Source organism: Danio rerio, chromosome 18 (genome assembly GCF_049306965.1).
Source record: "Danio rerio strain Tuebingen ecotype United States chromosome 18, GRCz12tu, whole genome shotgun sequence".
Classification (NCBI taxonomy): Eukaryota; Metazoa; Chordata; class Actinopteri; order Cypriniformes; family Danionidae; genus Danio; species Danio rerio.
This window is the reverse complement of record NC_133193.1, coordinates 49063999-49087238: the sequence shown is the minus strand read 5'-3', so window position 1 is coordinate 49087238 and position 23240 is coordinate 49063999. Positions and strand designations below refer to the sequence as shown.

The 23240-nt window shown below is 39.3% G+C and overlaps 1 protein-coding gene across 9 annotated transcripts in view; it reads left to right on the top strand.

Moving 5' to 3' along the window:
* sptbn4b (spectrin, beta, non-erythrocytic 4b) overlaps positions 1–23240 on the top strand; it is a 125044-nt gene that overhangs the window by 62548 nt on the left and 39256 nt on the right. For 7 of the 9 annotated variants that reach the window (XM_073929625.1, XM_073929624.1, XM_073929623.1 and 4 more), the window contains one exon: positions 14859–15122. In XM_073929625.1, the coding sequence (XP_073785726.1) occupies positions 14859–15122 (264 nt within the window). Of the gene's footprint in view, positions 1–14858; positions 15123–19806; positions 19969–23240 lie in introns of all 9 variants that reach the window. The other 2 variants (XR_012393846.1, XR_012393847.1) reach the window with 1 other exon arrangement.

Here is a 23240-nt window from a genome sequence, read left to right as displayed (position 1 = left end):
CAGTTTCCCTCTCAATCCAAAGACATGTGCTAGAGGTGATTTTGAAGAAACTAAACTGGTAGTAGTGTATGAGTGTGAATGATTGTGTATGGGTGTTTTCCAGTTCTAGGTTGCAGCTAGAAGGGCACCTGCTGTGTAAAACGTATGCTGGAAGAGTTGGCGGTTCATTCCACTGTGGCAACCGCTGAAATAGAGACTAAAGGCTGATTTATACTTCTGCGTCAAGCGCATGCGTATGCTACGGCACAGCCTATGTGTTGATGCATATCACTACGCCGTGGCCGTCGGCGTCGCTGACGTGCACCTCTCAAAAAATGTAACTACAGATCGCAATGACGCGTAGCGCAAGCTCTGTGATTGGTCGGCTTGGTAGCTCTGCCGAGTCTGGGCGGGACCGAGAGCCACGCTAACCAGAGGGAGTGATTGTTTACAAGTGTGGAGTCCCGTGAGGGAGCTCCAGATGGAAAGTTTTGTTTTGTGTGTACCTCATGGTTAAAGTTGTTGCAAATCCGCCAATTCCTGCCTCAAAATGTGCGAGTTTGAGCCACTTGTACATTCAGGAAGCGTTCAGAAAAAACAAAACACCAGCGAAGAAACTCGACACAGAGGAACATTAACACTTCACTGCCATCTAGTGTTTCGGAAGTGTTATTGCAGAGCAACAGAAACAGTGGGTCACGCCGATCACTTGACACAGGAGTATAAACCAGGCTTTCGCTGAAGGATAATGAATTAATAGACAGTGGTAGTTAATGTGGTAGACCTATAGGTTGCGCTTTTAATGGCTTGAGTTTTTGAACTGTTTGTTTTTAGACTTTTAAACTATCTTAATTCAACATTGTGTGGAAATGTAGGGTTAAATCCTTATTTTTAGGATGATCTTGTTGTATTGGGAGCTTAAACATGCAGATGTAGTTATTTCTGGGAGATTGTGGATAGATTCGACATTAGACATTTGCTATAAACCCAGGAGTAAAATTAAACGTCATGTACTCTGCTTTATTCATTGTGTAGATAACTTATACTAATAGATGTTTGATGCTGGAGCAGCACGGTGGTGCACTGGGTAGCACTGTCCCCCCCCCCCCCCCCGACACACACCCTTAAAAAATCCCCAAATTACTAAATACCTGTATGTTTATTTTGGAGCTGTTTCATTGTAAATAAACAGTTAAATTGTCAGTAATATGTATTACAATTATTATTAACGAAAGAAAAATAAATATATACATTAGCAGCAAATACATTAGCAAACAGTCCAGCTTATTAAAATTAATAGCTATTATAATGAAAAATAATCAAGCTATCAAATCTCATTAGCCGTTTCTCCACTGTATAACTTACTCATTCTGATTAAAGAGCAATGAATGAATCTCTCATTTATTAAGATTTTTTTTATTACATTAAATAAGAGGTTTCACTTTAAAAATGCACACATCTAATGAAAGCATTCGACGGCTTTCCAAACATTTTATGCTCATTCAAGACAAAATTAGTTGTGTTTGGAGAAAAACCCCCACCAAGATCAACATCCTTATATGTTATTATTATTAATTATGTGTGTATGTCTGTTTAAACACGCACCCAAATCCAGACTTTCTCTCCACTTCAAATCGCGTGTACAGAATCCGTTTGGAAAACAGCATCTGTTTATTACTATGGAGCACGTCAGCTGACTGTCACGCACCATTATATGACTGTTTTGAGGATTGTATAGGATGGGCGACGGCACCTGTAATCAAAAGGAAATGGAGTCGCTCCGTTTTTAATATTTATTTATAAGTGTCTTCATTCCTAAATAAAACGAAAGCACAGAAGACTCATGTTTTAGAGCAAGGGGCGACCCCTGGTGGTTTGGCGGTATGGGTTGTGTAAAGGGAGGTTCGGCTGTTCAGAGAAAGACTGTAAATACAGGAGAAATACGAGAAAATACCTTTACGGGATGATAGCGGTAAAATATGGGAGAATCCTGGGAAAAACGGGAGGGTTGACAGGTATGGTAATAAGTGTAAGTCCTGCAAGCCGCCAGCCAATTACTAAGCATACAGTATTCACTTTAGGACAAAGCACGTGAGTGAGACTGATGAGAGAGTGATGAAGTTTTGCTTGCTAACTACACAACTGAAAACATGCTAGATATACTACAGTTTTTCATTCAGAATTATAGTATTATGAAGTACTATAAAGTTTTCTAACATGATCTAATGGGTCTCTGTCATCTTTAATGTGCACTTTCGTGATTTCAGGAGGCATGGCTTTGGACAACAGGGGAGGGATTGTGTTTCAAAGATATTATGCTAAGCGGTTAGCATTTAGGCAGATCACCTATTGCACCTTTAAAGGGGCTAATCATTTTGACCGTTAAATGTTTTTTTTAATTAAACTGCTCTTATTGTAGCCGAAATAAACCAAATAAGACTTTCTCCAGAAGATAAAATATAGGAAATACTGTGCAAAATTCCAGAATCTGTTAAACATCATTTGGGAAATGTCTGAAAACAAAAACATTTTTTTAAGACTTCAGCTGTGTTTTTTGTTAGTGTTTGTGTGTGTTTGTGTATATTTATGTAAATCGTGTGTGAAGATTTCTCTCAGCTCCTTCTTGACCTAGTATTTGCTGTAGACAGCTGAACGCCGGAGCTCATTTCTCTGTCATATAACCTTAAACTAGTTACCAAGAATAGAAATGTGCTGAACTGTGCTGGCTACATATTTATAAGAGCGCCGCGTCCTGGATTCATGTAGCACACTCTTATTTTCTGCTGAATTTGTACACATTTACCTTGCTCTAATAGCTGCACTTGGTGTTCACAGGTGCATTAATAAGAGACTGGACCGTTTTTCCTTTCTTTTATAATAATTTGTATATTTCTTCAATTGTTCTCAGAAACTTTGATAGGTTTTCACAAAAAAAGATCACAAAGATTGTGTGCATAAGTGGCACAGGGAAGCTGTGTATTCTTGCTCATGCTGTTGATTAGTATGTGTTTTGTGATAAACCATGTTGTGGACACGCGTGTTATAATGACAGCATGTTAGGACTGGTTTTCTGACAATCCAAAGCTGTCAGATAAAAAAAAAGGGGGGGGGTCTGTTGCTAGGTTACAGCCTCCTCATCCTCTCCAACAAACCCCAGAGCTGCCATGCGTGAAGGTCATTTCTTCTCACACACACATACATTGCATGTGCAAAGTGCACAGGAAGTGATGGGATGCACTTCCAGGTCATTAGGAATTAGGGTCATTTATTTGTTTTGTTTATTTGCCATTTAAAAACAAGAAAATGTAATTAACTTGTAGTTTATGCAATTTTTAATACAGTACTACTTTACAACAAGATGCTGTTTACATAAATCATTGCATTTAGCGAGCATTATATACAGTTGAAGTCAGAATTATTAGCCCCCTTGAATTATTAGCCCCTCTTTTTATTTTTTCCCCAATTTCTGTTTAACGGAGAGCAGGTTTTTTTCAACACATTTTTAAACATAATAGTTTTAATAACTCATTTCTAATAACTGATTTTTTTTTTTGCCATGATGACAGTAAATAATATTTGACTGGATATTTTTCAAGACACTTCTATACAGCTTAAAGTGACATTTAAAGGCTTAACTAGGTCAATTAGGTTAACTGGGGAAGTTAGGGTAATTAGGCAAGTTATTGTATAATGATGGTTTGTTCTGTAGACTATTGAAAAAATAATTAGCTTAAAGGGCTAATAATATTGACCTTAAAATGGTTTTTAAATTATAAAAAAACTGTTTTTATTCTTGCTGAAATAAAACAACTAAGACTTTCTCTAGAAGAAAAAATATGATCAGACACACTGTGAAAAATTCCTTGCTCTGTAAAACATAATTTAGCAAATATTTGACGAAAAAGAAAGAAAATTTCAAAAGGGGCTAATAATTCTGACTTTAACTGTACATATACATTATTTTAGGATGGTAAATAAATACAAAATGACAGCATTACCAACCGAGACCCATCGCCAACACAGGCTTTTTGCGAATACATAGACCTGTATACATTTCAGGAGAACACGAATTATGTAGCCAGAACTAGTATTTTGCCTTGCAGCGCTTTGAATTTAAGAAAGGCACATTACAAATCAAATTTATTATTATTATTAGCTGCATTTTGTCTTTTAAAACAAACGCTACGAGGTGGTATGACACCACCAACGGCTTTCTTTTCACGCTTACCTGCTTACCGCTTATCGCTTACCTCCATGTGGACGGCTCTTCACCTGTTACCAGTTTGCCCAGAAGTTTGCCATGTAGGTTGGTGGACTTGAGATGGAGAGAGGAGTTGACCTCGACAATAGGGTTTGAGTTTGTCAGAGAACGGTTCCTATAAGCAGGTAAAACAAAAACAAAAGGCAAACAATAAAATAAACAAGTAAAAAACAGGGTGAGAATATGGTAAAATCTGAAAACGTGCTAAAAATCAATCTAGGGCTTTTCTTTTTCTGGATTGCTTTTGAAAACACCATTGGTTGGGTTTAGGGAAGTGGGTGGGCGCTGGTCAGTCAGTGCTTTTGAAAACACTATCGGCTGAGTTTAGGGAAGAAGGAGGGTGGGGCGGTCGATCAGTCAGTCCTCTGGTGGATTTACACAAAAACAACAGATGCAAATGACACTCGGAAGAGAAATTTGAGGTTTTAAATAAAGCCTAAACAGCGGCCTCTGGTGGATTTATGCGACAACAACAGATGCAAATGACACTCGCAAGAGAAATTTGAGATCTTAAACCGTACACAGTGGCCTCTAGTGGATTTGCAAAACAAAAAAATGCAAAAAACTTAGCTCCTGGGACATATTTGGCGCTCTCCAGAAATGTATACAGGGGTACATATCAATAATGAGGCTGGGCTGCCCATCGCACACCTGTGGCCTATTTCTGTGAATAAAGAGACTGGGGCAAAAGTCCAATATATAAAGTTTCATTCGTTCGTTTATTGTCTTGTTTTTTAGAGAATTTCATAAGTGTCTTCTTTTTTTTAAAAAATGATAGCAAAAGTATTAATTATGGAACTTTTTAATGAACTTGTCTTTCTGTCTTTTAGTTTGAATTGAGGATTTATTACTTGAATAACATCATATATCTAAGAAGTTTACATTACACAAATCTGTAATTATAATATGCATAAAACTAGCCTGAAAACAGTCTAGTAAAAAGAGGTGTCAAAATAAACGCACTGTTCAAATCTAAATCTAAATACTCTCCTTTCAAGTCTTTAATCCATCTTCAATTAGTCCTAGTTCATTTCTTAAAATTGGCTGTAATGACTGTTTACATCCTTGAAGGACTTTCTGATATTAGCATAAAATCTCCCGTCTTCTGCCAAAACAATGTTTCCTGGAGGGTGTTTATTATGGTCTGCACCTCTGGGAATGGTCTTAACAGCTGGGCCTGGGGAAACCAATTCCCACAGCAATATGGCACCTCACTAGTCCACTATTGTGTGTCATAGCTTTTCTTGTGCGTGTGATTTGCGGGTATCCTGCATATTAATTACCAGCGCATTAAAGGACATGCAGAATCGCAGTGACAGTATGGCTTTGAAGAGTCCTTCATTGTGACTCATTACACTCTCAGACACAGATTATCTGTCGTCTTCCTCTCCCACACACACTCTTCTCAAGTGTGCACTCTGTAGTGTTTCAGCACAGCGACATGAAAGTGCGTTTGTGTGCTCGCAATGCATGCTGGGAGAGTTCAGGGCAGACTCCTGAGGAGAAAGAGAGAGATGTGTTATGTAAAGCTGTGCGCAGCTTCATGTTTAACCCAGTTTTGCTGGAGACCACAATCACCACACACTCACACACACTTAAAAATAAACGTATGAGGTTATAGGAACTCAGTTATAGGAACTATCCACCAGGGGTGCATTTCTTAAACAATGACGTAACTTGTGGATAAACTACCAAACTATGATGCTTGGGTAATATCAACCCAGGCTCATTCAGAGAACATACCCCTGTATACATTTCTAGAGAGTGACAAATACGTCCCAGGAGCTACGTTTTCTTGCTGTTTTCGTTTTCACGAATCCACCCGAGGACGTTTTATACACTTTTGAGATCTCAAATTTCTCTTGCACCTACTCTTCTCACGTAATTCCACCAGAGGCCACTTTTGACTGACTGACTGATTGACTGATCGACTGACTGACCTTTCTGGGGGACAGGGGGGACATGTCCCCTCCTATTCGAGGGTTGTCTATCAACCCCAGGCCTGGATTGGCTAATCGGGAGGACCGGGAGAACCGGGAGAATTCCCGGTGGGCCGGTCCATTTTTTGGCCTCGAGGGCCGGTATCCCTAGCTCCAGAATCAGTTGCTCTCAGCAGTCACACTTTTTAAATTTATTTATCTATTTACTTGACCACAGCCTTTTTATTCATTATTTTACCGCAGCTCTACTCTTTTTATCTATTTTCTCGCAGCTCAGTGAGCAAGTTGCGGCCTGCAGGTTAATGATGATATAACCTGGTCATCTTGCAATGAACAGCTGTTGTGGTTCAGTAAATAGCATGTTCGTTTTCGACCCCGCAGACCCGGGTTCGATCCTCGTCTGGGTAATTCTTTTTTTTTTTTTTATTGTTAAGACATATAATACTGTTAGGGTTGTTGAACATTTGAAGTTCTAAAGCAGCTGCTTTCTCAAAAAAGACGTGATAGTGTCATTAGAAACTGAATTGGAAATGACCTTATTTTAATATAGTCAGTCGTGAACTGAGGTGGGCCGGTCTGAGGCTTGAAACTCCAGGGCTGAAAAGGAGTCCCACTCCGGCCCTGATCACCCCGCCAAAAAAAATATTAAAAAACAGCACAATTTTAAAACTAAAACGCATAAGTTTTGCTACGGTTACGCCATCCATCCTACGCTGGAGTTTTCGAGCACTGAAAATGGAGGGTTTTGGAAACGCTGAAGAGGCCGTTTTCATTCTAAAACAGTGTAAACGGGGCCATAGTTGTCTTGGCTAAAACACGGCTAAATTTGGGCTGTCAGTGAAAATCTAACAGACGTCTAAGAATAGGCCAAAACTAGACTAGTCATCAAATAAAGAGAAATGAATGACTACACATATACGGTCTGTCTAATCACTCTATCACTCAGTCTAGTTTTGGGCTAATCTCAGATGTCTATTAGAGTTTCACTGACAGCCCAAGTTTAGCCTGTTTTAGCCAAGCTGTCGAAGTTTAGATGTCTAATAGACATCTATTAAACACAAAACAGGGCACTAACTTGTGCTGCGATCCGCACTGTGCAGTACATCCTCCTTTGTCTTTTCTCAAGCCTTGTTTATACTCGACGCGTCTGCTTGTTCCCTTGAGTGCGTGCGTCGAATGTGACGTCATCGCGGAGTTTGCGGAGGTTTGCATTGGGTGCACGTGGCATGATTTCGGCTGGCGGTGCGTCGGGCATCTTTTGAGACTTGAGTGAAGAGTGCGCGCGGCGCCGCAACGGATTTGAGTTGAATATGAAACACTTTGAAGAGATTTGATCTGAAACAGTAGGACTGAACACACATCTTATGACTCGTGATCAGAGAGATAACCAGATATTCTATAATTCTTGGCTAGAAATTGCAACAGCCCTGGGAAAGGAGAAAGTTTTTGTTAAAAGGTTTGGAAAAACCTGAAGAATAAGTTTATTAAAATCCAAAGAGGCCTTGGCAAAATGTACACAATCACTGAATAGGTTTTTCCACCAGTCATAGGTTTTACACTGATGTATTTTGTTTAATTTTGTATTAAAACAATTTAATAGTTACAAAACTATAATGAAGTCACAAATTTATTTTTGATAACTGGAAAGGAATAGATATACTGATGCCCTGTTTCTCTGGGCTTTATTGTTGATAATGGTCAGGAATGTTGGACCGTCACTGCCTTTGTAGCATAAGAATAGGACAGAAATTAGCCAGACAGTAATGTGTGAATTGTGGAGCGGGCTAAATCTAAAATAGTCTGTATTTTTTAAGTAAGTGTGGTTTTTTTGCTTTTATTTTTGCGATAATAAAACATTTATTTGTAGAGCAACTCATGTTCTGTTGTCATTAATATTTTAATAAATTGTAATAGGTTAACTGTCCGAGAAATGAACAAAAGCAAGTGATGACCAATGATTATTTGCTAGAAATAAAAACAGCAGTGGGAAAGGAGGAAAGGTTATGTTAAAAAAATTGGGGAAAAAGTTTGAGGGATAAGTTTGTTCATGCCTAAAAAAATCATAGCAAAAGTGGAGACCCGGTACGCAATTACAGAATATGTTTTTCCACCAGTCATAGCTTTTACACTAACGTATGTTATTGGATCGTATTTGTAATACATCTGTACTTTTTTAGTGAGTGTACTTTTTATTTTTTGCTTTTATCCCTGCCATAATAAAAATATATTTATAGAGCAACTCATGTTTTCTTGTGATTAATATTGTAACAAACTTTAAAAGGTAAAACTGTCAGAGATATGGACAAAAGCAAGTGATGCATCAAAGTTTGATTAAAAAAAATCTTAAAGGTTACAAAAATGCTTATAACCATTAAAATAATTTATAAAAACAATACAAATAATTAGTTTAACAATATTGAACTATATTATGATATGACGTACTTCCAGAAAGTTCCTACTTCTCTGTTTATCCGTCTGATTTTAAGGTGGGCTTCACAACGGCGAACGTGGCAATTATAAAAGCCTCGGCAGTTTCGCGAGGGGCGCGCGCAGTCAGCGGAGGTGCACGATGCGGCGCCAGGCGCGAGTGTAATTCCAGCTTCACACTTCAGATAGGCTATGATGTCATCGATTGGCAATCGACATGAGTGTGTGAGCTTGTACATATGTGTGTGTGTTTGTGTGTGTGTATGTATGTGTGTGTGGGAAGCAGCCGGTCTGATTCTTGCGCTCGTAGGCATCATTTCCATGGTCACTGCTGTATCTGAGTATCAGCCCCTTCCCCCTCAGCCAGTCCTGACAGAGAGGATGAATTATAATGGGGGAGGAGCACCCCGTATGTGTGTGCGCGTGTGTATATGTGTGTTTGAGCATGTGCAATTTAGGACCCCATGGTCTGTGTGGAGATCAGGTGGAGGAGGGGTGCTGTGTTTGTGTCTGTGTGTGTGTTTATGTGTGAGGTGTAACAGCTCATGGCAGCTTCTGCAGACCTGGGCACTGTCTGTAAAGCATATGGAGGGATATTTGCTTGTTTATGATATCATTCGGTGGATGTATATATACGAGGGAAAAAAACTGAAAAAGCAATGAGCTGTAAATAAAAGTGCAGAAATATTGAGTTGTGTTTGAGTGGTGCTTGACCTTGCATTGAGCGTAGAAGTGTGTGCTCTCACCTTGACCTTGCAGGTTCTGCTGTGGGGTTGGTAAGATGCTTTCAATGGTTTATTGCTGTGGATTGCTAGGGCATTCTTTAAAAGGGTCCTATTATGCCCCTTTTAACAAGATAAATTAAGTCTCTGATGTCCCTAGAGTGTGTATGTGAAGTTTCAGCTCCAAATACAACACAAATAATGCTTTATAACTCTTTGAAACTGCCCCTTTTAGGCTTTGATCATATAATTGCACCCGTTTGGTGACTGTCACTTTAAATGCAAATGAGATTGTGCTCTTTTCAGAAGAGGGCGGAGCTACAAATACCTATGAGTCAGCATAGTGGCAGATTTAAAAGAAAGACTATCGTCTTATTCTAATGAGGGAGAGATGGTCACTAGTGGGCGGAGCTTTCTCCCTCTGATGACACGTACAAAGGGACAAAAGTAATGTTTGTTTATTAGTGTGTATGTGTGTTTCTGTACTGTTGTGTGTGTGTGTGTGTGTGTGTGTGTGTGAGTGTCTTGTGTATCGTTGTGTATGTATGTGCCTGTGTACGTGTGTGTGTCTGTGTGTGTGTGTGTTAGGGTGTACACACGTGTGTATTGGGTATTGTGTATTGATGTATATGTGTATGCTTGTGAAAGTGTGTGTTTGTATGTTTGTGTATCAGTGTGTGTGTGTGTCTGTATCTGTGTTTGTGTGTCTGTGTGTGTATGTTTATAGCTATGTATGCGTGTGCGAGTGTGTGTTTGTGCATCAGTGTGTGTGTGTGTGTGTGTGTGTTTGTATCAGTGTGTTTGTGTGTGCGTGTGTGTGTTTGTGTATCAGTGTGTGTGAGTGTCTGTCTGAATGTAAGTGTGTGCGAGTGTGTGTTTGTGCATCAGTGTGTGTGTGTGTGTTTTGTATCAGTGTGTGTGTGCAAGTGTGTATTTGTGTATCAGTGTGTGTGTTTGTGTATCAGTGTGTATGTGTGTCTGTGTGTGTTTGTCTATCGTGTGTACGTGTGTGCATGTGTTTGTTTATAGGTGTGTGTCAGTGTCTGTGTGTTTGTGTATGTGTGTGCGTGTTTGTGTTTGTGTATCAGTGTGTGTGTGTGTGTGTGTGTTAGGGTGTACACGCGTGTGTATTGGGTATTGTGTATTGATGTATATGTGTATGCTTGTGAAAGTGTGTGTTTGTATGTTTGTGTATCAGTGTGTGTGTGTGTCTGTATCTGTGTTTTTGTGTCTGTGTGTGTATGTTTATAGCTATGTATGTGTGTGCGAGTGTGTGTTTGTGCATCAGTGTGTGTGTGTGTGTTTTTGTATCAGTGTGTTTGTGTGTGCGTGTGTGTGTTTGTGTATCAGTGTGTGTGAGTGTCTGTCTGAATGTAAGTGTGTGTCTGTGTGTGTTTGTGTATAGGTGTGTATGTGTGTGCGAGTGTGTGTTTGTGCATCAGTGTGTGTGTGTGTGTTTTGTATCAGTGTGTGTGTGCATGTGTGTATTTGTGTATCAGTGTGTGTGTTTGTGTATCAGTGTGTATGTGTGTCTGTGTGTGTTTGTCTATCGTGTGTACGTGTGTGCATGTGTTTGTGTATAGGTGTGTGTCAGTGTCTGTGTGTTTGTGTATGTGTGTGCGTGTTTGTGTTTGTGTATCAGTGTGTGTGTGTGTGTGTGTGTGTGTTAGGGTGTACACGCATGTGTATTGGGTATTGTGTATTGATGTATATGTGTATGCTTGTGAAAGTGTGTGTTTGTATGTTTGTGTATCAGTGTGTGTGTGTGTCTGTATCTGTGTTTGTGTGTCTGTGTGTGTATGTTTATAGCTATGTATGCGTGTGCGAGTGTGTGTTTGTGCATCAGTGTGTGTGTGTGTGTGTGTTTTTGTATCAGTGTGTTTGTGTGTGCGTGTGTGTGTTTGTGTATCAGTGTGTGTGAGTGTCTGTCTGAATGTAAGTGTGTGTCTGTGTGTGTTTGTGTATAGGTGTGTATGTGTGTGCGAGTGTGTGTTTGTGCATCAGTGTGTGTGTGTGTGTTTTGTATCAGTGTGTGTGTGCATGTGTGTATTTGTGTATCAGTGTGTGTGTTTGTGTATCAGTGTGTGTGTTTGTGTATCAGTGTGTATGTGTGTCTGTGTGTGTTTGTCTATTGTGTGTACGTGTGTGCATGTGTTTGTGTATAGGTGTGTGTCAGTGTCTATGTGTTTGTGTATGTGTGTGCGTGTTTGTGTTTGTGTATCAGTGTGTGTGAGTCTGTGTGAGTTTGTGTATCGGTGTGTATGCGGTGTGTATGTGTGTGTGATGGAGCATCTGCTGTTGTGGTGAGGTCAGCGTTCTCTGTCCTGAGCTGATCTGAAGTGACGCAGGTGTGGTTTTCTTTTAGTTCTGCTGGAGTTGAGGCGTGCTGGGCTTTACTCACTCATTGTGATCTGACTTTCACTACTTCATTACTCAATTTGGTTTGGTCTCACTCCTGCCTGTCGGGTTGTTGGAAATTAGTGTCATGTTTAATGTTGAAAAGTCTGATTAGTGTATTGAATGGTTACTTTTAATGTCATTTGTTATAAAACGGATTAATTGATGTAAGTCTTTCTTTTCTCTGACATAAAATAACAGCGATAGCCTCCACTCATCTTAAGACCCATCTTTTTATTCAAGCCTGACTATAATTTTTGGACTTATAATATTTAAGATGTTTTTCTGCTTTCATTATTTGCACTGATTTTCAACCCGGTCCCAATTCTACCCCTTAGCCCTTACCCCCTCACTTTGCGCATTCCTGTGACGGAGTAGGGCTGTCCCAATTCTTTTTAGCTTGAAGGCGTAGGGCTAAGGGGAAGGGCTAGATACCCCTCGAAAGGGAGATTTTTCAGGACCACACTCAAAACCACGGGATAAGAAAATTTCCCAGAATACACCAGCCTCAACGGAAGGGAAAGCTGCACCCGGAAATAAGGATATCCACAAATTAGTGTTTTGTCATTGTTACGAATTGTTTTAATATATGCATAATCGCGGTTGTGTTTTTCGTCACGCTTAGAAAAAAAAAAAAACACTAAAATAAAAACCAATAAATTTCGCTATCTATAATCCCTAATAAGGGCGATGCAGTGGCGCAGTAGGTAGTGCTGTCACCTCACAGCAAGAAGGTTGCTGGTTCGAGCCTCGGCTGGGTCAGTTAGTGTGGAGTTTGCATGTTCTCTCCGCATTCGCGTGGGTTTCCTCCGGGTAGGTGAATTAGGTAAGCTAAATTGTCTGTAGTGTATGAGTGTAAATGAGTGTTTATGAATGTTTCTCAGTTCTGGGTTGCAGATGGAAGGGCATCCGCTGCGTAGAACAGGATAAGTTGGAGGTTCATTCCGCTGTGGAAACCCCTGATTAATAAAGGGACTAAGCTGAAAATAAAATAAATGAATGAATTAAGGGTGTCACGATTTCGATTTTAAATCGAAATCGATCAAAATTTATGCTCAATTTCGATTATCGAATCAAAAAATAGAATCCTCGATGCTGCCACGCCCCCATGTCACGTTAGCTTGACTTGCCAAACGGGAAAAAAACACGCTTGTTGAAGCGCTTGTTAAACTGCAGATGCAAGAGACCTGTCGACAGAACTTAAACACTCTCCTCTTTCAATGAACTCTCCAGTGTGGAAGTATGTTGGATATCCAGTGAGTTATGTTGACAACGTTTGTGTTGGCGACAAAAAAAAAACACAGTTTGCAAGCTCTGCTATGTAAGAATTAGGGTTGGGCCGATAGACGTGGGCGCATCGCGATCCTCCGCCACGCCCCTGTTGCAAATCCACTCTCGAAAAGTACTCAGGCCCTGTTTACACTAATAGGTCTTTGTTTTTAAATGCCATTTTAGAACTATAACGACCCACATCCACAGTGGCGTGTAGCATTTCTGAGCAGCCCTCCTTCCTCACTACCGCTGAAACGCACATCACGTGACCACACACACTCAATCACACACAGACACAGACGCACACACAGTCATGCGCTCGAGACAGGGAGTCCAGGCAGTCTGAGGATCAGTAGACTGCTTCAATCTTTCACTCACTTGTACTTAGACATTTTAGCGAACACCTCAGATACTGTTGGCTGGTTCCTGTTGGTTGTGCGCCTTTTTTACCGACACCATTATAGTGACACAGATCACTGCCTATTTACGAGCATAGATATATACATTAGATGTCGCCTACCCTGTTGTTGTTGGAAGGAATGCGTCAGTTGAGCCTCCATTTTGGAACAGGGTAGCGCTTCATTGAAATGAATGCGGGACCAAGGTACAGTGGAGGACTGTGGCCATCCAAAGCCAGAGATATACACATATACACATATATCTATGATCGGGAGTTTTCCTGGATTTTTTTTTCTAATTACGAAAATTATAATTTTACATCACTTTTCTACATTGATGGATCAGTGATTGCACAGGCATTCCTGACAAATTCGTGTTTGTGTGTATGGAAATGTGCTATTCACCCTCCCTGTTAAATTTGATCTAATCTGTGTCCTGAAGCTCACCTCCTCTCCTGCTTTCACTTCTCATACTGATGGAGGGAGCGATTCGTTTGTGAATGAATCTCCGTTATGAACGACTCCTTCACTAGCCGACAATAATACAAGTTTCTGGCACCGCAGCGTCTCGTTTTGATATTTCTTTTGCATTGTTTGCTGATTTCATTCAACAAAACTAGCATAAGCTGAGTATTTAGTGTGAGTTGGAGCTACTTTGCCTTATGGTGAATGTAGTAAGTGACTGTTATTATCAATAACGTTACCTGTTTAGCACAAGAGTTCAGAACATACAAAAACGTAAAAACGTACTCTTACCTATGAAATGTTCTGCCTTTGTGCTTTGTTTTCTTTGTTTGCTCGTTTCTACACCCGTAGACAGCGCTAAAGTCCCGCATATTCACGTAATAACACTGTATTGACTAGTGCGGTTGAATGACATTTGTCCTGGGAGTACTGTACCAATGTGGCGGCGCTATTGACGCATGCTCAGGGTCTCTATGCGATATCTAGTGTATATATCTATGTTCATGAGTCCTGCAGAAAAAGTGATTGACAGGTGGTAATTATGTGTGTAACTTGCCTTTATTCATTTACTGTATGATTTGTTTATGGGTAAAACAAAGATCATGCAGGTCAGGTAGTTTAAACGGTAGGCTACAAATAATTAATTCGTTATTAATTAATTAATTATTCATAATCAAAAATCGAATCGTGACTTTAGAATCGAAATTGTAATCGAATCGAGGATTTGGAGGATCGTGACACTTAAGAATGAATGGTACTTCATCTATGGGAACGGTGAGCGGGGAGAACCAGCTAATTTGCATTTAAAGGCACAGGATACAAAAACAGCAACTCTTTGCTCTAAGCACAAAATGGGCATATTCGGCATTTTATAATAAATAATCTAATGGGTATTATCCACATTCTGGAGACACCAAATACTTTGTAATTGTGTCTTACATCTAGCCCTATAAAGGATTTGACCTTTAAACACTGATGGTTTCCTCTGTGTTTTCAGGAGGGCCAGCGGTTAATGCAGGAGAAGCCGGAGCTGAGCGCGCTGGTCAAGAAGAAGCTGGAGGAGATCCGCGAGTGCTGGCAGGATCTGGAGAGCACCACACAGGAGAAAGCCCGGCAGCTGTTTGAGGCCAACCGGGCCGACCTGCTGGTGCAGAGCTACTCCAGCCTGGACCACAGACTGGAGCGGCTCGAGGACCAGCTGGCGCATGTGGATTACGGCCAGGACCTGACCTCCGTCAACAAGCAGCTGAAGAAACTGCAGGTCCTTATTCTTTCTTATACACACACATGGTAGGGCTGCACAATATATATCGTTTCAGCATTGATATCACAATGTGCGAATCTGCAACGCAGGACCTGCAAAGTCCATTTGGGAGTATTTACCAGGAAGCACAGATCAGAACGTGATTTGTGGGTCATTTTATTTTGTATTTTAGTCCTATTGTATTTATTATGGCTGTGTCTGTCCACTGAAGTGTTTTTCTCGAGCTGAGCTATTGTTTTCTGTTGTTCAATGGTAGCATCATGTTTTTTGAGTGCCTGCAGCGTAGCGGGGAACAGTGTTGTCCCAATACTAGAATTCAATACCAATCCGTACAAAATTTTTTGAAAAACGTCCATTTCCTGCTAACATTTGAGCTTGTTCTTAAACAGCACTGATTGGCCATTGTGTTCACATGCTCAACAGAAATGACTGCAATTGGCTGTGAAGGTCATCAGTTCACCGAACTCACTGCTGTTTGCTTAGTGTAACCACAGATACAGGGACACTGGAGCGTTTTAAAGCCGCGAAGATCAATTGATTCATCAGCGGATCACTCGTATGTTAGCTTATAAACAGACTAGCTGATCTTCGCGGCTTTAAAAGGCTCCAGTGTCCCTGTGTCTGTGGTTACACTCAGTAAACAGCGGTGAGTTTGGTGAACTGATGACCTTCACAGCCAATCACAGTAATTTCTGTTGAGCATGTGAACACAATAGCCAATCAATGCTGCTTAAGAACGTGCTCAAATGTTAGCGTGACAGACATTTTTAAAAATTCAGTACTAATTGGTATCGAATTCCAGTATCGTTACGACACTAGTGGGGCGCTCAGTGGGCATTTTAAACTTGCCGTTTTTACAGATATTACAAGTTGATAAACGCAGCACCCATCAGTGTCACTTTTGAGCTACCCTTCCACACTGGAGGGGTGGAACAATACCACACAACAGGGTATATGTCGAGGTATGCTAATAGGACTTGCCAGTTACCTGGGTTAAGCACTTCCGGTGATCTGTATGCCAATGCAAAAATTGGCGCGTTTAAGGTCTGTTATCTTTAAAAATCTGCGATCACCACTGGCTGAGTGATATCTGATATAAAGTGGGTCTCAGATTGTACATGAAGCACTGCATTAAATTACATTTCCCCCCGCCATGCCTTTATAATATGAGCATTTATTTTACCCCAGTGTATTCCCCAGGGGCTTCTGCGTTAGCCTGCCAATTCTGAAGGCTGCGTGCGAGTAAACGGCTTTATGTCTCATTTTACGCTTGAGCAACTAAATGAATGCCAAAGTTTGTTTAACTGAATGTATTTTAGTTACATTACAACATGGTTGCTGTAAAAGCAACCGTATAAAGTGGAAAAAAATTTACAATAACAGGTCACCGGAAGTTTATCAGTATGGGATCAATACTAGCTCTACTGTCAGGAAATAACGTACTGAAGACTTTTTAAGATCCTGTGAAATTCAAATAAAAAAAGTATTTTACTTTCAGTCATTTTAAGAATATCTATTAGCTAGTGTGCTCCAAAACAGTCACAAAATGTGTATATGAACATATAAAACAGATATACACTTCCCAAAACTTGTAGTTTGTCACTTCCACCTAAATCGATCAACGTTTTTTCACATAACCTCATACTTCAGCTCCTCTTCAAATCTTGACCAATCAAATGCTCTCCAGTATCTGACATGCCCCACCCACATCCAGACGCTTCTTATTTGCTTTTCATTTGATGCGTTTGATCTTAACCACTCTCACTGGCAGAGCTGTGAGAAAAAAACTAAATGCTATTGGCTATTTTTAAAAAGGGGAGGAGCTACTCTATGTCCCACCCTCATTTTTTAGTTGACACTGGCTGTTTCTCAATTCTGAGAACGGACTTGCATTCTTGTGGAGACCGGTCTTGCCAGGTCACCTCGGAAGAACGAATTCGGTAGACCACGAGAACAGAGAACGCGTCCTGTGAGAAATGAGATGCTGCGTTCTTCCTGACCTTCACACATTTTAAATGGAAAATTATTTAAACATTAGAGCATTCATAAAACGATTTATTGTTTTCCCCTTTTCACAATATATACTATGCATAAAAACATTATAAATATACATTGCACAATATAAATAGCACAGATTTTAATACAAATTACAGCAAACAAACACCCTTAATGTGCTTATTCTTTTATTAAGATGTCCATGGTAATGTTTACTTTTATCGTGTCATTTAGGGAAACTCCTGAGGTATATAAGTGATATCTCTGAACTTTTATTGTAAATCTAAATAAAATGCTGAGCATTCCACCTCCAGTCGCAATGACCTCTTGGACTTCCAGAGTGAGATCGGTGCTCAAGTCTGCATCGGTGCGTCCTTGATATCAAGAACACATCTGGGAAGTTTCCCACGTCCTCCGTTCTTGAGGTCTTGAGTATTGGAACTGTACTTTGGCAGCTGATGATGACGTTACACAAGAACACGAGGATGCAAGACCGCTGAAGAACGCATATTGAGAAACAGCCATTACGTCAAAATAACAAATAAAAATACACCTTTCAAAGCACTTCACAGGACTTTTAAGACTTGTAACAGAACAGTGGGGATACTCTATATCAAAGCAACCAACTGAAACAACGCTGCGCTGCAAAAATGTTCACATCTGAATGGTTTTTTTATAACAGCGCTCGCATTTCTGCCATGGAAAAATGCTTTGGTGGACATGCAGCCTTAGGGGTTGATCACACCGAACACGCTTTATCATTCTGAGAATAGTTGCGGCACACTGACTTATTTTGTTGACAAGGAAAAAAGAAGTGCACTGCACTTTTTATGTTGCTTGGCAACCACTGAATCAGCTGCGTATCCCCTTGTTAAATGGTGACGTATGAAATACTGTTTCCAGGTCCAAGCCGCTACACATTTGAATTGAGAAAATACTCGTTTATGACCACTTTTTAGTCATATCAAACATAAAAGTGAATTTTATACAAAATCATAGTGTACACTACAGTCTCTGGACTTGCTGCATCACAGACACCAATGTTTTAACAATTCATAAAAAATCCATCACTTTCAGGCCATCAGATATTAAGTATAGATATATGTAATGTTTGTGTTTATATAGCGCACGTATTCTATAGTACCATACACCCAAAGCACTTCACAAACTAGTTTTCCCATGTGGTCTCGCATTTAGCCCTGCTTAGTTTCAGTGAGTTACCGGTCTTGGGCTGCAAGGTCATATGACTGTGGCCATAATATATATATATGGCGACACAGTGGCGCAGTAGGTAGTGCTGTCGCCTCACAGCAAGAAGGTCGCTGGTTCGAGCCTCAGCTCACTTGGCGTTTCTGTGTGGAGTTTGCATGTTCTCCCTGCTTTCGCATGGGTTTCCTCCAGGTGCTCCGGTTTCCCCCACAGTTCAAAGACATGTGGTACAGGTGAATTGGGTAGGCTAAATTGTCCGTAGTGTATGAGTGTGTGTGTGAATGTTTCCCAGAGATGGTTGCGGATGGAAGGGCATCTGGTGCAAAAAAACGTGCTGGATAAGTTGGCGGTTCATTCCGCTGTGGCGACCCTGGTTTAATAAAGGGACTAAGCCGACAAGAAAATGAATGAATATATATATATATATATATATATATATATATATATATATATATATATATATATATATATATATATATATATATATATATATATATTATTTATTTATTTATTTATTGCCATCGTGATTTACTAAAGTAGTGTTTCTCAACCATGTTCCTGGGAAACCACCAGCTGTGCAGATTTTCTTTGTTTCTCAGCCAAACATGCCTGATTCAGATCATCAGCTCATTAGCAGAGACTGAAAGACCTGAAATGGGTGTGACAGACCTAGAAGACATCCAAAACATGCATTGTTGGTGGTCCTACAGGAACATGGTTGAGAAAAACTGTTCTAAAGTATTACATCACTTTGTAAACTTTGTAAAATATTACCCTTTGTTGAGTCTCCTCATACAGTTTGATAGAGCGCTTGGACCAGGAAGCCACTTCATGTGTCGAGCCACTTTGTGTTAACAAGTGAATTGTGCGCGAGCGCTGCTGTTGATGCTGTTATAATTGTAATATTTAATAATATTGGGATATTGATGATTTGTGATGTCAAACAGCTCCAGATAACTCAAAACTAGTCCATTCTTTATCTTTAAAAGTCTCCGTAGTCGTCTTGAGAACACAAACACTGCTGTCACCTCAATGGAAACCCCGCCTATGCTTTCATTTGATTAGACAATGACAAAAGACGTGACTGACTTTTTATCCAATTCAGACACACAGAGTGCAATGGCAAAACACTTGCGGCTTTTAGTAAGGAGCTTCTCTCAATGCAAAAAGCGCATTCGGTGTGATCACGGCCTTATGGTGTAATTTGTTTATTATAATTTGTGCAGATGCACTCATATACAAAATCATCTCAATCAATGTAAAATTAGGAATTTTTCCCAAATCATGTTCATTTATATTCATATGGCAGAAAAAACAAAACACAATGTTCCACTCTTCCAATATCGTGCAGCCCTAGCACACCTAGGCTTTCAGATCACGCATCATTTCCTCCAGATCTTGCTTTAATTTTTCAGATTGCTGCTTTGCAACATGCCTTTAATTTGATCTTTATTTCTTTCCGATTCCTGTGCCGAAGACTTTTATTTTGTTTTCCACTGCTGCGTTTACTGGTAATATGAGCGTCATCAGTGTCCACCGTATGAGTGTCTCCTCTCTGACAGCATGCCATGGCTCTCAGCTGATCTGAGTTCAGTTTCAGCTCTGTTTCCACGTCACTCCACCCTCATCACCATCAGCGGTATTGTAGCATCTTCATTTCGCTGTCATTTTTTGCACACATCCTCTCTTTCTTGCTTTCTTTCTTTCCGTTTGCTTTTACTTTCTTTAAATGGGCTATATGTAAGAATTGGTATGTGTCAATCACTTTTTTTCTCTGGTAGTGTGTGTCATTGTCGAGTGTCACTAGTAGCTTGGTTTCCAAGTTTGCAACAAGCAGCAAGTTGTTAGAGTGGCTGGCTGTAGTATTGGTAACCTAGCAACCAACAGTAATCAAGGCAAGCATAGTGGAGACAGCTGATTGGTAATGTGTGTCTAACGTTTGCTACATCAGAGTTTATTTGGCAAATTTGTTTCCATCCATGTCCGATTATTTGGACACTTGAGCGACCCTAAGTGAGCTTAAAAAGTTTTCTGCGAATTAAGGGACTTTTATTAGAAATTAAAAATATCCATCGCTTATTTATAATGCGATACTTCAAAATTGACATTAACACTAATAGGCTGATAGGAACCCATGAATTGGAAATTTGTAGAATTTTTAATGTAAAGAAAAGTGGGACATTTTTTGTTTGTTTGCTTGATGTTAAGGCTTAAAATAAATAGTCAGAATACTTAAAAGTAGCACAAAACCATAATTACAAATATTATTTAATTTCCAGCATATACTTTTAACAAAAGTGTACTTAAATAACGTACATATACAGTTGAAACCAGAAGTTCACATACAATCAAAAAAAAAAGAACATAACTATTTTTCAAAAATGTCTGATGGTAAATCATACTAAACGTTTACTATTTTAGGTCTGTTAGGATTACATAAATTATTTACATTTGCTAAATGCCAGAATAATAAGAGAATTTATTTATTTTTTTTTTTTAAAGAATTTTTAGACAGTGAAAAGTTTACACACATTTCCTTGGTGTTTTTTTAGCTTTGCTTTTAAACTGTATAACTTTGGTCAAATATTTTGGAGATCCTTCCACAAGCTTCTCACAATAGTTTGCAGGAATTTTGTCCCATTCCTCCTGACAGAATTGGTGTAACTGAGTCAGATTTGTAGGCTGTCTTGCTCGCACAAGCTTTTTCAACTCTCCCCACAAGTTTTCTATAGGATTGAGATCAGGGCTTGGTGATGGCCACTCCAAAACATTCACTCTGTTGTCCTTAAAGCACATTTTAACTAATTTGGCAGTATGCTTAGGGTCATGGTCTGTTTGGAAGACCCATTTGTGGCCAAGTTTTAATTTCCTGGCTGATGTCTTGAGATATTGCTTCAGTATTTCTACATAATGTTCTTTCTTCATGATGCCATCTATGCTTTGAAGTGAACCAGTCCCTCCTGCAGTAAAACAGCCCCACAACATGATGCTGCCGCCCCAATACTTCACAGTTGGGATGGTGCTCCTAGGCTTGTAAGCTTTCCTCTTTGTCCACCAAATGTAACATTATGGCCAAACAGTTCAATCTTAGGTCCATCAGGCCGCAGCACATGTCTCCAAAAATTATTCCCAGTGTAATTTAGCAAATGGTAATCTGGCTTTTTTGTTGATTCTGGCTTGTTGATTTTCTCATGTTGTCACACAAGGAAGCAGTGTGTTTGAGGTTTTCCTTAAATACTACTCTACAGTTGTGTCTCCAATTAACTCAAATGTTGTCAATTAGCCAACCAGAAACTTCCAAAACACCTTCATCTGAGCTTTTTCAGAGGCAGAATAATCTTATTGTACATAAACTTGACTTTTAAGAAAAGTTATACCAATTTCTCAATAATATCTCTCTCGTTATATTGCTATTAAGCATAACAGAAACACATTTGATAATCCTGACTGATAAAGAAAAAGTTTAGTCACATTAACATCTGACTTTTTTTTTTAAATGGTTATGTGCCTTTATATACAGTGTATGTAAACTTCTGGTTTCAACTGTATGTGGTTAATCAATAAATGGATGTTAAATTAAATATTTAGTTATTAGTAAATAAGTAACATACTAATAATCATAATAGCTATTTGTTATTCTTTATCTTTGTTATTAAAAGCAGTCGAATAATACAATATAAGGTAGAAACAAATACAAAACAACAACAGTTTACTGAAAGCATTTAAGTAAAAATAAATTAAATCAAATTAGTGAGTGAGTCTCTCATTATTTTATATTATTTACAATAACAAGCCAATGTTGTCTGCATCAATTGTGCCGAGTTCGAGTCCCGGCTCACAGACCTTATCTTATGCTATCCCTTTATCTCTCCTGGCAAGTAAATAAAATATCAAAAAATCCAATATAATGTTACGCAGTTGACTTTCCGCCCAAACAGCTTAAGTTCCCTTAAGACAAGACATAACCAGCAATGTTTACATGAATACAGATATTATGAAATTATTCTCTGTGTTTCCATTTGGTCAGTCACACAGTTGGGGTCTAAACTAGAGGATGTAGACTAGAGTAACGCAAGTAAATATTGCACTAGATAACTTCAACATCAGGCACATTGTGCACTTTGTTGTCTTCTTTTCGTACAAAATGATAGATCAGCCGCATCCAATAGCAGTAAGTTGCTGTCTGCAGTTCACCTAACGGCCACAGGTGTCGCTAATAACAAGGTTTCCTGAATTCTACATATAGACCATTTAAATCGCCATCAGTCTCCAGCAGAATATATTTCATCTGTGCATCATAGGTTGTGGTCACTGCAGACTGACTGGTCCTATGAGGTGGCTGTGAGTATGTGTGTGTGTGTGTGTGTGTGTGTGTGTATGGGAGTGTGTCTTTTTTATTGTGTTATATTTCCTGTCCTTAAATACATCAGCATATTTCAAATTGTCACTAAAGAAACATTTGTTTTATTTAGTAACTCACAATAATTTTAAATAATTTTAATATCTCTGACGCTAAGTTTACTTGGTATTTATTTTTATTGAATTAAACATTGCTATTATGTGAAAGATCAGCGATGGTGAAGCGATGCAAAGTCTCTTTAGTTTAGGTGTCAGCTGTGCTTTAGGTTAAAGAATTGCTGCTTCTCATTTCAAAATGACAGTAACTAAGGCATGTCGGTGATAATAGGTCTCAATTTAAAATCGTATTATTGTTAATTAGTCTTTGATATATGAGTTTGGACTGGTCATTTACTGTAATTTACTTCACTGTCATAATTTATATAATGTATTTCTCAAATGAGTTCAACTGGATCTGCAACACTGGATCTTTAACACTACCGTTCTAAAGTTTGAGATTTTTCAGTATTTTTCTATGTATTTATGACATTTTTTTGTCTAAGACAAAATACA